At 39.1% G+C, this 15,943-nt stretch overlaps 1 protein-coding gene across 1 annotated transcript in view; it reads right to left on the reverse strand.

The window, feature by feature from the left end:
- Positions 1–15,943, reverse strand: part of NAIP (NLR family apoptosis inhibitory protein) — a 31,583-nt gene that overhangs the window by 6,661 nt on the left and 8,979 nt on the right. Inside the window, exons 5-9 of the mRNA XM_007457065.1 lie at positions 15,221–15,340; positions 13,270–13,369; positions 7,003–7,084; positions 5,738–5,792; positions 3,520–5,628 (exon numbers count right to left, since the gene is read on the reverse strand). Of these exons, the coding sequence (XP_007457127.1) occupies positions 3,520–5,628; positions 5,738–5,792; positions 7,003–7,084; positions 13,270–13,369; positions 15,221–15,340 (2,466 nt within the window). The remainder of the gene's footprint in view (positions 1–3,519; positions 5,629–5,737; positions 5,793–7,002; positions 7,085–13,269; positions 13,370–15,220; positions 15,341–15,943) is intronic.

A 15,943-nucleotide genomic window follows, 5' to 3' on the forward strand; every position in this document is an offset into this window, starting at 1 on the left:
TATTTCTCATCTACTATATGAGAAGCCCTGTACTACACTCTGGATTCACAAAGACATCTCAGCAAATGGGGCTGGGACAACTGAATTTCTCCATGCAAAGAAGTTGGACCCTTACCTCCCACCACCGTATACAGAATTGGCTCAAAATGAATCAACAACCTAAATATAAGAGCTAAAACCATACAACTCTTACAAGAAAACAGAAATAAATCTTCATGACCTTGGATTTGACAATAGATTCTTAGATATGCTACCAAGAACACTAGCACAAAAGAAAAACAGACAAGTTGGACTTCATCGAAATTTGAAACTTTACAGATTGAAGTACATTATTGAGACATTATTGAGACAGAAAAGGGGAAAATATTTTAAAACCAAGTGTCCAATAAAGATTTAATTATACAAAGAACGCCTATAACTCAAAACAAAAAGACAACACAATTTTAAAAATGGACAAAGGAACAAACAACCCAGTCACAAAATGGGCAGGAGACCTAAAGGGACATTTCTCCAAAGAAGACATACAGATGGCTAACAAGCACATAAGATGCTCAACATTGCTAATTATTAGAGAAATGCAAATCAAAACTACGAGGTATCACCTGACAATGGTCAAAATGGCTATCATCAAAAAGTCTACAAATAGGGACTTCCCTGGTGGTGCAAGTGAAGACTCTGCCTGCCGATGCAGGGGACACGGGTTCGAGCCTTGGTCCAGGAAGATCCCACAGAGCAACTAAGCCCGTGCACCACAACTACTGAGCCTGTGCTCTAGAGCCCACGAGCCACAACTACTGAATCTGCGAGCCAGAACTACTGAAGCCCACACAACTAGAGCCTGTGCCCTGCAACAAGAGAAGCCACTGCCACGAGAAGACCACACACTGCAATGAAGAGCATCCCGCGCACAGCAACGAAGACCCAATACAGCCAAAAATAAATAAATAAATAAAAATTTTTTTAAGTCTCCAAAAAATGGTGGAGAGGATGTGGAAAAAAGGAAACCCTACTACACTGTTGGTGGGTATGTAAATTGGTGCAGCCACTATGGAAAATGGTAAAGAGGTTCTTTAAAAAACTAAAAATAGGGACTTCCCTGGTGGCGCAGTGGTTAAGAATCCGCCTGCCAATGCAGGGGACACGGGTTCGAGCCCTGGTCCAGGAAGATCCCACATGCCATGGAGCAACTAAGCCCGTGCACCACAACTACTGAGCCTGTGCTCTAGAGCCCGTGAGCCACAACTACTGAGCCCACATGCCACAACTACTGGAGCCCACGCTCCTAGAGTTGTGCTCCACAAGAGAAGCCACCAAAATGAGAGGCCCACATACTGCAACTAGAGAAAGGCTGCATGCAGCAATGAAGACCCAACGCAGCCAAAAAAAAAAAAAAACTAAACTAAAAATAGAGTTACCATATAATCCAGCAATCCCACTCCTGGGCATGTATCAGGAGAAAACCATGGTTTGAAAGGGTGCATGCACCACAGTGTTCACAGCAGTACTATTTACAATAGCCAAGACATGGAAGCAACCTAAATGTCCATCAACAGATGACTAGATAAAGAGGATATGATGCACACACAACGGAATATTACTCAGCCATATAAAAGAATGAAATAATGCCATTTGCAGCTACATGGATGGACCTAGAGATTATCATACTAAATGAAGTAAGTCAGACAGAAAGACAAATATCATATGATATCACTTCTATGTGGAATCTAAAAAAGTGATACAAATGAACTTATTTACAAAACAGAAATAGACTCACAGACATAGAAAAAAAACTTATGGTTACCAAAGGGGAAAGGGGAGGGAGGGAGGGATAAATTAGAAGTTTGAGGTTAATGGATATAGACTACTATGTGTAAAATAAACAAGGACCTACAGTATAGCACAGGGAACTATATTCAATATCTCGTAATGATCTATAATGGAAAAGAATCTGAAAAGGTTTATACACACACACACACACACACACACACACACACTATCTGAATCAGTTTGCTGTACACCAGAAACTAACACAAAATTGTAAATAAACTACACTTCAATTTTTTTAAATGGGCAAAAGGATTTAATAGACTGTCTCCAGAAAAGACACATTAACAACCAATAAGCACATGAAAAGATGCTCAACAGCATTAGTCATTAGGAAAATGCAAATCAAAACCAACGTGAGATACAATTTCACACCTATTAGGATGTCTCTGATTTAAAAAAAACAAAAAAGCATTGAGGATGTGAAGAAACTGGAGCCCTTGTACATTGCTTGTAGGAATGTAAAATGCTGCAGCCAGCATGGAAAACAGTTTGGAGTTTCCTTGAAAATTAAAATAGAATTACTATCATTAACAGCCAATAATTCCACTTCTGGGTATATATACAAAAGAATTGAAAATAGGGTCTCCAAGTAATATTTGTGCACCCATGTTCATGGCAACTTTAGCCAGAATAAACAGTGCAAGTGTCCATCAACAGACAAACTGATTAATAAAATGTGATATATACATACAATGAAATATTATTCGGCTATAAAAGTAGTGAAGTTCTGGCGCATGCCACAACATGGATGAACCTTAAAAACGTGAAAGCCAGACACAAAAGGACAAAATATTGTATGGATTCACTTATGTGAAATAGAATAGACAAATTCATAGAGACATCAGCATCTGGGGAGAGGAAGGAGGTATTGTTTAATAGGTACAGAGTTTGGGATGATGAAAAGGTTCTGGAAATGGATAGTGGTGATGGTTGCACAACACTGTAATTGTAATTAATGCCACTGAATTGTATACTGAAAAAATTTTAAGGTTTCATGTATGTTTTACCATGATAAATATTTGAAAAAAACAAAATTTTTCTAAATTTGATGATAAGTATCAACCCACAGATCCAAAAATATGTTCAGTGACCCTCAAGTAAGACAGATACAAGGCAAAGCACACCTAGGCATTTAACAAACTGCTGAAAATCAAACCCATACTAGCAACAATCCGACAATGAAAAAATTTAAATACCATTTACAGGAATATCAAAAACACAAGTACCTAGGAATAGATTTAATGAAAGATAATAAAGTCTATACTGAAAACTCTCAAACACTGCTTAGACCAGTGAAAAGAGACACAAATAACTGGGAGATACTACTTCCCACTTGTTTATTTCCCAGAGTACAAGCCCTTTCTTCCATGAAGCAGGTGGGGTGAGGGTAATTCTCAAGCATCATTTACGTATAGATCATTCTTTTACTAATAACAAGTCATTTGTTTATTAAGAGACTTCATTAGTCATTGTATTATTTTTCTCAGAGTTTGAAAGCCATTCTGTTATTTGGAAGCCTTTCAGTAATTCATATTACTGACAGAAATAAGTTAGTAAAGATTTATTTTATATCTGTTCAATCAGCAAGGATTTATGGTCTCACACTTTCAGAAGTTTTCATCCACCTAAAACTAAGAGTGAGAAGATAAGAGTACACATCCTAACAGTCATCTAAAACAGATGCAGGTTTACCTTGTAGATGGGTTGTCTCTGAGACTTCAAGAGATTCTAGGGAAGGCAGAGTGAGAAGCAATTCCTGTTCTACTGCACTCAGCTCAGATTGGCTTATGGAGCACCTGGTGAACGAGGCCTTATACTGCTCAAGAGCTGGGCGGATGCTTTCAATAAAACACCTGCTCCTGGTCAAGTGGAGTTCAATGTGCTGTGAAGCTGAGAAAACTTTCGTTAGAAACCTTAGCATCTCCTGATCCACAGCATCAGTACCAGTCACATGAACTTCCAGAAGGGGAATCTTGTACTGCTTTGGAGAAAGGTTCCAATAGCCAGTGCTGATATCTGCTGGTGCCTTGAGTTGCATGTTCAGAAAACTGTTCACGGTTTCCTGTTTTTCAACTAAATTCTGCTTCCATTCACTCTCAAGTTCAAAGGCAGAAGCATAGTCCTGATCTATAGTTGGTGCCTGGGATTTGTCGAAAGTTTTTTCCAGTAATGAAAAATCTGATTTGGGTAACCTATTTCCTGTTATGGAGACCTGGACTCTCCCCAACAATAACAGGCTTTCTGGGTGGTCAAAAAAATACTGTAACTTAAGTACACTCAAAGACAGGGTTCTCCCTTGAAGGAACTGCAAAATAAATGGAGAACAGGCAGCAACAGTGTTGCTTCCATAAGCAATTTTTACAGCCAGAGCCAGTAAATGTTTTGAAACCCGTGAAAGGTAATCTTCTGGACAGTATTGCCACAACACCCTGAGACACTGCATCTTCTCTGAAATCTCTGGATGATGCTTCAGGTAGTCATCATTTTCAGATATATTCTCCAGTGCCTCTTGATTATCCACCAAAAGAAGCAATTGGGATACAATCGTTGGCCCTGCCTTTGTTGAAGAGTGGCAAGAGACATAGTTCAAAAATTTTTCATAGGGACCTATAGCCATCATGGCTGAGTTAATTTGTTTCAAATAATGAAGTCCCGAATCTTGATCCTCTTGCCTATCTGAATCCAGGAGTTCAGTCAGCCTCATCCCAGCAAGAAATTCTTGTAATGAAGCGTTCAAAAACTGATAGACTGGCCTCAATCTCTGGGCTGTGAATTTGCTCATCAGGTACATGGCTAGATCGTCATCTTCACCAATCCCTACTTCTATGAGATCATCATCACTAAACTCAAAGCAAGATGAAAAAAACCCTTTCAAGGCCAGCTCACCACAGGAGGACAAAGTTGCTTTGAGAAGGTCAGCTGCAGTTTTGTGCTTTAAGAAAAGGCATTCTATATAGGACTTGAAAACAGCCACATCATCAAAGGACTGACAAAAAGGATACCGAAGCCAATTAGCACAGACTGCTGCTATGAAGAAGGGAGTTTTCTGAATTCCCAGCAATGTTTCATTCATTCTAAAGTCAATCATAAACTTTCGCAGACGGGTCAAATCATCTGGAAAGAGCTTCCGTAATATATAGATGGTATTATAGAAGGGAAACGCTTTGATCTCTAGAATTGTATCTAGGTGTCGGCGGATGTCCTTAGCCCTGTTTGTATGGACAGCAATCAATAAGCAGGTCCTTGACAAATGGTTTTTTTGAATCATCCTCTCTATGATTTGGGGGATTGAGCACATCTCTTGGTAGTCATCCAAAAGGAATAACACCTGGTTCTTTAACTGCTGGATGATGTTCCGCAGGCCCATTTCAGTAACAGATCCTTCTGTCTCTAGGAGTTGGTCACAAATGACATTGGCCAGCCCCTGGTCCAGTCTGGTAGAGCCAAGGGAGACGTAGAAAACCAACTGGAACCTGTGTAACAAGGGACAGCATCCTGATGCCCATAGAAGAGCTACTTTCTTCAGGAGGACCGTCTTTCCACTACCAGCTTCACCCTCCACGCACATGACGGAGTTCAAGTTAGCAAAGACCTCAGGCAATACCACAGGCTCCTGCACAGTATTGGTGATGTGTTTTGAAGCAAGGGACAGATCACAATTCAGCAGCTGATCGGTGGCTAGACAGGAAGAGACCTCAAGCAAAGACATGTGGCAGAAAGGAGCACTGGTGTAGGCTTTTCTCAGGTGCTCACTCAGACTCTTTGCCTCCTGAAGCCACTGGGCTTCACCATGGGCCAACTCTGTGGAGAAAAGCAAGGAGGCACAGTTATAAATACTCTTTTAAAATCCCCTACGTAGAAATATATGTACACATTCATCTAATCCCATGTGCTACTTCCAGATCCTTACCTGGCACTGCAGAACTCACTGCTGACTCTTCAAGATTGCTTTCACTTGTAGTTTCCTTTGAAAAGAAAATCCTCTATTAAGTCAGCATTTGTATAACAGGGTGGGGCTTTGAATTACAATTAGGGACCAGACATTTTCTAAACCCAACCCATCCTCAAGTATTTACACCAGTTGCAGGGAGGAGCGCTACAAATATGAAACAATAAGTGATCTGCAAACACACGCAAGCGTGTGCTCCTGGGTGATATCCAAACAGTGCATTCCATGGGTGACTTGAGCCGTGATTACTGTCCAGATGATTAGAATCACAGTGTCTAGAGCAAGATGGACCCTCCAGAAATCATTAGGTGCAACTTCTGATCTTAGTTATCAACAGTTTTTTAAATATTACATACTTGGGATATAGGAAGGTTATGTTTCTTCCTTTAAAAATAAGCTATTTAAGGGGTTCCCTGGTGGTCCAGTGGGTAAGACTCCAGCTTCCAGTGCAGGGGGCCCGGGTTCCATCCCTGGTCGGGGAACTAGATCCTGCATGCATGCTGCAACTAAGAGTCCACATGCCACAACTATGAGCCTCCATGCCACAACTAAAAATCCCACATGCCACAACTAAGATCTGGCACAGCCATAATAAATAAAAAATAAATAATAAATAAATATTTTTTAAAAATAAGCTAGTTAAGGGAGGTGGGAGGATGAGCAAAGATGAATCAACTGAACGACAAATTACCTTGTTTTCTTTTTGGGGGATGACAAACATAATACACCTAACATACAGCCTCAAATAAGGGGTGTGTGTGTATTAAATTGGCAGTGGCTAATCTCCTAGAGAACTATGTAGAATTTCTCAGTTTAAAAAGGGGTCAACCTATTAATCTGTATTTTTGATTTGGTTGGTTGGTTGCTGTTGTAAAAGAAACATATCTTCCCAGCTTTGAGAAAAGCCAACTACCAAGTCAGACCTTACTGTTCTCCAAATGATGATCACAGATGGAATCCAGGTAGCCTGGATGCTAATCAACTTTTAGGTCCAAACAAGTCTGGGCCCCAAAGTAGAAGGGTTTGACTCTACATTTCATGAAACTAGGTATTATGTTTTGTTTATTGTAGCATCCCCATCTGCAACTGGCGCATGATCGGTGCTTAACAGATATTTGTAGAATTCATTTATTTATTTTTTTTATGATGAGCAGTTCCTGTTCAAAAACAGTTTTTAATCACATGATCACAACACTCTGAAAATAAATAAGGCTTGGTGTTCTTACCGTTAAGTCAGAAAGTTCACCATGGCTCTGAAGGTCTGGAATCACTTCTGCAGAGCACTTCATACTGTGGAGAAACTGACAACTAAGCACAAAAGTTAAAAGTTATAAAAATAATTGTATGGAACTTCCCTGGTGGCGCAGTGTTTAAGAATCTGCCTGCGGGCTTCCCTGGTGGCGCAGTGATTGGGAGTCCGCCTGCCGATGCCGGGGACACGGGTTCGTGCCCCGGTACGGGAGGATCCCGCATGCCACGGAGCGGCTGGGCCCGTGAGCCATGGCCGCTGAGCCTGCGCGTCCGGAGCCTGTGCTCTGCAACAGGAGAGGCTGCGGCAGTGAGAGGCCCGCGTACTGCAAAAAAACAAACCTGCCAATGCAGGGGACATGAGTTTGAGCCCTGGTCCGGGAAGATCCCACATGCTGAGGAGCAACTAAGCCCATGCACCACAACTACTGAGCCTGTGAGCCCTAGAGCCCCTGAGCCACAACTACTGAGCCCACATGCCACAACTACTGAAAGCCGTGCACCTAGAGCCCGTGCTCCGCAACAAGAGAAGCCACCGCAATGAGAAGCCTGCACGCAGCAACGAAGATCCAACGCAGCCATAAATAAATAAATAAATAAATAAATTTTAAAAAATAGTTGTATGCAATTAAGCATTTGCATTAGGTTTTCAAAAACACTGTTAAGAGTTTTAGCGGCAAAAATTAAGTATAAAATTAACATTTCCAGTGATTCTGTCAGTGTCTTTATCAAACAAGACATGTAGACTATAAATCTCAGCAGTAGAGATATAAATGGTTCATAAAGTAGTGGTGGGGATAACCAGCCAATTTGGTGAAATGGGAGCATATTTAACACTCATCCATGAGACCAACTAAAATGAACCTAAAGGAAAAAAAAATAGAGAAGACAACTCTATGGATTCTGGAATAATGACAACAAAAAGGACATTAGTAGAAAAAATGGTGAAATATGTATAACATCTGGAGTTGATGGCAATGTACCAGTGTTGGTTTTTTAATTTTAACAAATGTACCAGGATAATATAAGGTGTTAGTGTTAGAGGAAACTGGGTGTGGGAATATAGGAACTCTCTGTATTATCTTTTCACCTTTTCTCTAAGTCAAAAATTTTTTCCAAATAAAATGTTTATTTTAGAAAAAAACTCCATCAATATGAAGACTAAAGAATGGCCACAAACATACTCTCTAAAAACAATTTGCTAGACATCATGAAACTGGAACATAAAATACCTTCTAAATTCAGGTATGATGTCTGCCTGAAGAACCAAGGAAGAAAATTCTAAAGAGTTCTACCCACAATCATTAACTTGGATAGATGAGAACTATAAATGTCAGTAGGTAAATGATAAAACTAGAAACAACTATCTTGGCTTATTTTTATGCTGCTGAATTACAGGAAAGCAGGAGATAAAGCAAGAGGACACATCATTTTTATTTTCCTACTTGAAGATGAGCCCAGGAATAGAAGGGTAGCTACAGGAAAATAGCTAGTAGGACCTCAAATGCTTCTGTCCAAGGTCACTATGCAGATAGACCCATCAAGGAAAAGGACTCTGAAGGAAGGTAACATACAGGCATTTTCATACAAGTAAAGCCAATACAGTTAGTTGCCAGCAGACCAGCACTACAAGAAAAGTTAAAGGAAGTTCTTCAGTTAAAAGGAAAATGATAACAGATGCAAACTTGGTTCTACCCAAAGGAATGAAGTGTGCCAGGGATGGTAACTCAATGGGTAAATAAGAAATACGTTTTTTCTCTTTTTAAAATGTATTTAAAAGATAATTTGTAGAGCAAAGATATTGTGAGATTTAGAATATATGTGATGTAAAAATGTATGAAAACAAGATCACAAACAATGGGGGGGAAATAGAAGTATACTGTTATATGGTTCATACATTATAGGTCAACTGTGATAATATTATTTGAACATGACTGTGATATGTTAAACATGCATTATGTAGATTCTAGAGCAGGTACTAAAAAGATAAAGATGTACATCTAAAAAGCCAACAATAGAGATAAAATGGAATACTAAAAAATACTCAAATGCAAGTCAGGAAAAGAAGAAGAAACAAAGAACAGATGGGATAAATAGAAAACAAATAGCAAAATAGCAGATTTAAATCCAACCATATTAATAATTATATTAAATGTAAATGTTCTAAACACTCCCATTAGAAAGCAGATACTGGGGAATTTCTTGGGGGTCCAGTGGTTAGGACTCCGAGCTCTCACGGCCAGGGGCCCAGGTTAGATCCCTGGTCAGGGAACTAAGATCCCATGAGCTGGCAATATGGCCAAAAAAACTCAAACAAACAAAAACAAACAACAACAACAAAAAAGAAAGCAGATATTGTCAGACTGTTAAAAAAAAAGCAAGACCCAACTATGTTGCCTACAAGAAACTCACTTTAAATATAAAGTCATAGATTAAAAGTAAAATGATTTCGGGAATTCCATGGCGGTCCAGTGGTTAGGACTTGATGCTCTCTGGGTTCAATCCCTGGTCGGGGAACTAAGATCCCTCAAGCCATGCAGCGTGGCCAAAAAAAAAAGTAGAACTATTTCAAAAAAGGTAGTATCATGTAAAAACTACACAAAAGCTGGGATGGCTACATATATATCAGATAAAGACTTAAGAATAAGGAGTACTATGAGAGATAAAGCGGAACATTTCATACATTATCTGAATATGAAAGAGGAAAGGGCAAAGAATAGCCAAGATATGGTCCTGAAGAAAAAGAACAAGGAAACTGTATGGGAAAATATGAAAATATGCTCAAAATTATTAGTAATTAGATTGACAAAAATTAAAATTTGGGCAATACTAAATTGGTGAGGAAGCAGACAGAATGGAAACATCTATGCTAGTGAGAATATAAATCAGTACAACCACTTCAAAAAAAGTTTTGCATAATCTAATAAAGTTGAATATGTGCAAACCCTATTATTCTGCAATTCCATGGTTGGTTATGCATCCTGGAGAAACACATGTGAGCACTGGGAATTATGCACAAGAGGGTTCATAGTGGTATTATTTGAATTGTGACACTCTGAAAACAACCCAGATGTTGAATCTAGAATAGAATGGATAAATTATATATTCATAAAACAATATACTATATAGCAACGAGAACAAGTGAACTACAGCTCTATACATAATTATGAATGAGTCTCAAAAACTTTGCGTAAAGTTTGAGTAAAATAAGTCAGTCATCACAGAAGAACCATGCAGTATGCTTCCATTTATTTGAACTTCAAGAATAAGTTAAATGTGTTTAATGATACACATGTAGTTGGTGAAACCATTAGGAGAAGAAGGAACAATTAACCGAAATTTCAGGATCATGTTTACCTCTGAATTGGAGGGACAAGGATATAATCAGAATTGGGAAGGTGGGCACACAGTAGCATTCTAAGGACTTGATAATATTCAATTTCTTAACTTTAGTGCTGGGTTCATTTGTTTCTTTGTTAATTGTCCTTTAAATCATACATAAACATTTTAGGTACTCCTTTAAATGCATCCTAGTTTGTGATTTTAAAAAAGAGGCAGGGGCTTCCCTGGTGGCGCAGTGGTTGAGAGTCCGCCTGCCGATGCAGGAGACGTGGGTTCGTGCCCCGGTCTGGGAAGATCCCACATGCCGCGGAGTGGCTGGGCCCGTGAGCCATGGCCGCTGAGCCTGCGCGTCCGGAGCCTGTGCTCCGCAACGGGAGAGGCCACAACAGTGAGAGGCCCGCGTACAGCAAAAAAAAAAAAAAGAGGCACAAGATTTGAGCCTCACATGGAGCACCAAAAAACAAAAACCACAAAACAAAAAACAAACAACCAAAAAAGGCAGAGGAAAAATAAAAATGCCATACAAAAAGGGAGTTGATAGAGTCCAGGAGAGGTTCTAAATAAAATTAGACTGCATCCTAGCTTATTTTTCCAAGAATTAAGAAGAATATCCCCACTGTTTAAAAATTTACAAAATATTAAATCCAAATAAGAAAGAAAAAAACACAACTACTTCTGTCAAAACACCTTCAAAACTGTATCCTCTTTAGAATCTTAGATTTAGATGGAAGTATTTAAGACCTGTTTATATTAATATTTATTTCTGGAAGAGCACTTACTAATTACAAAGTGAAAACAAAAAAATGTTCTCTTACAGTTGAACATTTTTGAATAGTTTGGTGAGTGAAAAATAAGCCAAAAAAAAAAAAAAAAGGTTAAAGAGCTACAGAAAATAAATATTAAAAAGTAGCCATTTATTCACGAAATTTTAGAACACTGGAAACAAACAGAAAATCCTAAATGCATCCAGGATGGAAAAAGTAGTTTGCAATGAAAGGATTAAGAATCAGAAAGACATGGAATTTCAACAGCAGTATTGGAAGCTATTAGAAAATATAGTAATGCCTGTTCAACTTAGAATGACTTCCAACCTGGAATTCTACACCTAGCTAAACTACCAAATGAGTGTGAGAAAATATATATAAATATTCAGATACATGCATTAAATGGAAGCTAAAAACATGTATCGCTTCTGCAATCTTTCCCAGGGAACTGTGGAGGAGTGTCCCAAAGTGAATGAATAGAGTGAAGTAAGGCAGAAAGAGAAAAACAAATATCATATATTAACACATATATGTGGAATCCAGAAAAATGGTATAGATGATTTTATTTGCAAAGCAGAAAAAGACATAGAGAACAAATGTATGGATACCAAGGGGGAAGGGGGGTGGTGGGAGGAATTGGGAGATTGGGATTGACACACATACACTATTGACACTATGTATAAAATAGATAACTAATGAGAACATACCGTGTAGCAAAAGGAACTCTAATGCACTGTGGTGACCTAAATGGGAAGGAAATCCAAAAAAGAGGGGATATATATATACACTATTGATACTATGTATAAAGTAGACAACTGATGGGAACATACTGTATAGCACAGGGAACTCTCCTTAATGCACTGTGGTATCCTCAATGGGAGATATATATATATATATATATATATATATATATATCTGATTCATTTTGCTGTACAGCAGAAACTAACACAATATTGTAAAGCAACTATACTCTGATAAAAATTAATTAAAAAATAAAAAGACATAATCCAATTCCACAATTAAACAAAACAAAACAACAACAAAGTGAGTAAATAAACCAAGAAGAGGGTGACAGTAGATCCAGGAAACAGGAGCTACAACACAGGAGAGAGGCAATAGGAATCCCTAGGATGACCGTGAAGAACAATCCCAGGACCCTAGGGTGACTACAGGACAAATAGTTCATATTGAAGCAAGTCAGAGACTTCACAACAGACTCCTTTAAGAAAATGAAAATGGTGCGCTATCTTACAAGTTTAAATGACCAGACAGAAGATTTAAACATTTGGCAGAATTTGAAGATGAACTGGTGCTAAATACATTTTAAAACTAAGAAAATGGGTATATTTTTAAAAAAGGAAAATAACAAGTGTTGGCGAGGAGATGGAGAAACTGAAATACATACATATATATACATATACACATATATCTCAGCCATAAAAAAGAATGAAGTACTGATACATTCTACAAGATGGATGAACCTCAAAACATTGTGCGAAGTGAAGCCAAATACAAAAGATCATATTACATGCTTCCATTTACATGAAATATCCAGAACAGTAAATCTATAGAGACAGAAGGCTGACTGGTAGCTCTAAGGAGTTAGGGTGCACTGGGGAGATAGCGAATGACTGCTTAATGGGTACAGAGTTCTCTTTTGGGATAATGAAAATGTTTTGGAATTAGACAGCAGGGGGTGGTTGCATAACATTGCATGTTGCATGTACTAAATGCCACTGGACTGTACACTTTAAAATAGTTTATGTGTGAATTTCACCTCAAAAGCCAAAAAACTAAGCAAACATACTAATAAGACAATTGTTACTTACTACAAAAATTGGAAGTGGTACAGGGAGGGAAGGTAAATTATTTATTACTAGGCTCTGCCTTTATGAAGTCATGCTAATGTAAACATGTAATGTGAAAATAATGATTGAACCAAAACTGTGCTGTGACTATAGTGAGAGGAAGGCTAGATGGGAAAGGGGTCATGAAAGCAAGGGCATGAAAGAGAAAAAGACTCATCCTTCATCGTAAGAATCAGAGAGGTGGGCAAAGACTTAATCAGAATATAAAATGAGGGGAAAATTGCTAAAGTATCAATACATCCAGATTCATAGACACTAAAATTCTACTCACTTGGGAAAATATTTGGTGTGTCCTTCTAATGGGTCATCACCTTCCTCAAACTTATACAAATATCCTCCACAGGAAAAACACTGGACGATGTCGCTTTTACCTAGAAGTAAGGAAATTTGATCAGCGCCACTGGCCAGTGTATTTGTCGAGTGACACACATAATAACTACCAGGCCTTTATTAGCAAAACCCTACTTGCACTTTCAATCAGATTTTGTGACAAAGTCACAAATTGGGTCACAAGTGAGGAAATATTCTATTTAGGGCTCTTCTCTCACCAATGGGGTCATGAACAAGTAACATTCAATGTTCCTATGACCACGCACTGGTTAACACCCTCTCCCTGTCCCCTCCTCATTCTATGGAGCAAGAGATTTGCAAATCAGAATGTGGAATTGAAGTTCCATGAAGGAAGAGATTTTTTCCTGTTTTGCTCCCTAATGAATCTCATGGACCTAGAAGAGTGCCTAGGACTTACTAGGCACTCAGTAAGTTATTTATTTAATGAATAAATCAGAAAGAAAATATTTGGAGCTCAGGAAAATATATATGATCAAATATAGCAACTCTCATGTAAGTAAGTTCATGAAGAATCAAATGCCTCTTACTACATTATTGCTAGGTTTATTCCACTAGAAGTAGGATCAAGTCTTCATGTGAGACTCTATTTCTTTGGAAGGAAATTAGCATTTGGATCTACCAAAAGATTGAACTAGAAATGGAGCATCCATCATCTTCCTTCTCTTCTTGGACTCCTGTAGGCATTGTAAAGCCAGAGCGGAGGAAAACCTCCCTTTGTGTCTGGATAAAAATAGGAGGTCCTAGAGCTTGCAAGACCCCAAAAGGGTGAGATGTCTAGGATTTGTGGGGAGAGGAGGAGGTTCAAAAGGAAGAGGGTGAGGACACTGGACAGAGGGTCCTAGAGGAAGGCTGGCAAGAGGAGGATAGAATGGAGAAAGCAGGAAGAAAGGGTGGAACACCGCCTTTCCAAATGCTTAAGCCTGTGAGGCATTAAGATTTTTTGTACCAATGGAACATGTCAGTTCAAGTGAACACGACATTCCCCTACTCTGTACTGCTCTGTGGTATTCTTGACTTGACCCCTCTGTAGAAGGTCCACACGGACCCTCCACTGTAACTTAGCATGTGTGTGTTTGGTCTGAAGAAGGCCAGCAAGCTTCCCAGGAAGGACACAATATCCTTTCACCTTATTGTACCTCAGGCAGAGGTTTAGCTGAGGGGAACCTGCCCGCTCTTTGTGCATTACAGAGTGGAACTCCCTGATGACCAGCAGCTCAAGAGAGAATACTATGAACTGATGGAAGATTCTACATGCTTAGGAATCATTAAAAGGAATTTTCTTACTTTCTCTTCCACGGAGTGTGTGGCAAAAACCGCTATCCACACTCCTAGTTATCTCTCATTCTTCCATAGTAACAGAAACCCCAATTTTCAGCTGGGCACATTGCTACCCAGAAGAAAAGTTAAACGTTCCAGCTCCTCTTATAGGTAGGTATGGCCATCTGACACAGAAAGGAAAAGGAATATATAAGGAATAATGAGGGAATTCCCTGGCGGTCCAGTGGGTAAGACTCGGCTCTCCCAATGCAGGGGGCCTGGGTTCAATCCCTGGTAGGGGAACTAAATCCCACACGCATGCCACAACTAAGAGTTCACATGCCACAACTAAGAAGTCCACATGCCGCAACTAGGGAGCCCACCTGCCGCAACTAAAAAGAAAGATCCCGCACACCACAATGAAGATCCCATGCGCTGCAACTAAGACCCGGCACAGCATAAATAAATAAATAAATATTTTTTAAAAAGAAAAAGAAATAATGAAAAGAAGTAGGGATTGTTGAGCTTAGTTAAATACGAGCCCAGGATCATGAAGTGTATGTGGGGTTTAAATGGGCAGCAAGGCAAGAGCTTGGGGCAAACTGCTGACTCACCTATGTAGAAAAAACCTGCTTTGGCCAGAGCTGCAGCTCCCACAGGGGATGCCTGGGGCCAGTTCTTGAAAGAGTTCAGTCGGAGTTCTTCATTACCAAAGATGCTGCCATTGCAACACACTTGAATAAAAAGCGTATGGTGAGACCAGCAAGCTTTGATATTGCAAGTATCAGTGTTTGAGTTATCCTTTCATATTTACAGACAGAATAATATGTTTGGCATTTGCTTCAATATAACTGAAGGAGGGGATTAGAAAAGAAGAAACAGGCAAGGCCAGACTGACCACATGTTGAAGCAGAGTGGTAGATGCATGGTGGGGATTTACTATGATCTTATTTCTATATAGATTCAAATTTTTTTATAATAAAATATTTTCTAATTATCTTTTCACCATATACCATCAGGATAAAGCAAGAAAAAGCTAGAGGAGCTTCCCTTCCACCCCAAATTAGTATCAGATTTGAGAAAGGCAAATTTTCCTTGCAGCTCCCTTAAGAGCAGGCAAATTTGTTTCTCGCCCTTTGGGTGTCCACTCTATGTGGTGGTTTCTATTAGACTTTCCACACTGGGCTGGCCCTGGGGTTTGGTTCCTGTCTTCTGCACCCTTTGAGGATTTGAAAAACAACTTATGTTTATTAAATACGTTAATAAAATTAGATACTGCAAAATTCCTTAAGATGAAAGCTTGCTTCATTATTCCACTTAGCCCCAGGATTCCTGCT

Source organism: Lipotes vexillifer, unplaced genomic scaffold (assembly GCF_000442215.2).
Source record: "Lipotes vexillifer unplaced genomic scaffold, Lipotes_vexillifer_v1.1 scaffold241, whole genome shotgun sequence".
Taxonomy (NCBI): domain Eukaryota; kingdom Metazoa; phylum Chordata; class Mammalia; order Artiodactyla; family Lipotidae; genus Lipotes; species Lipotes vexillifer.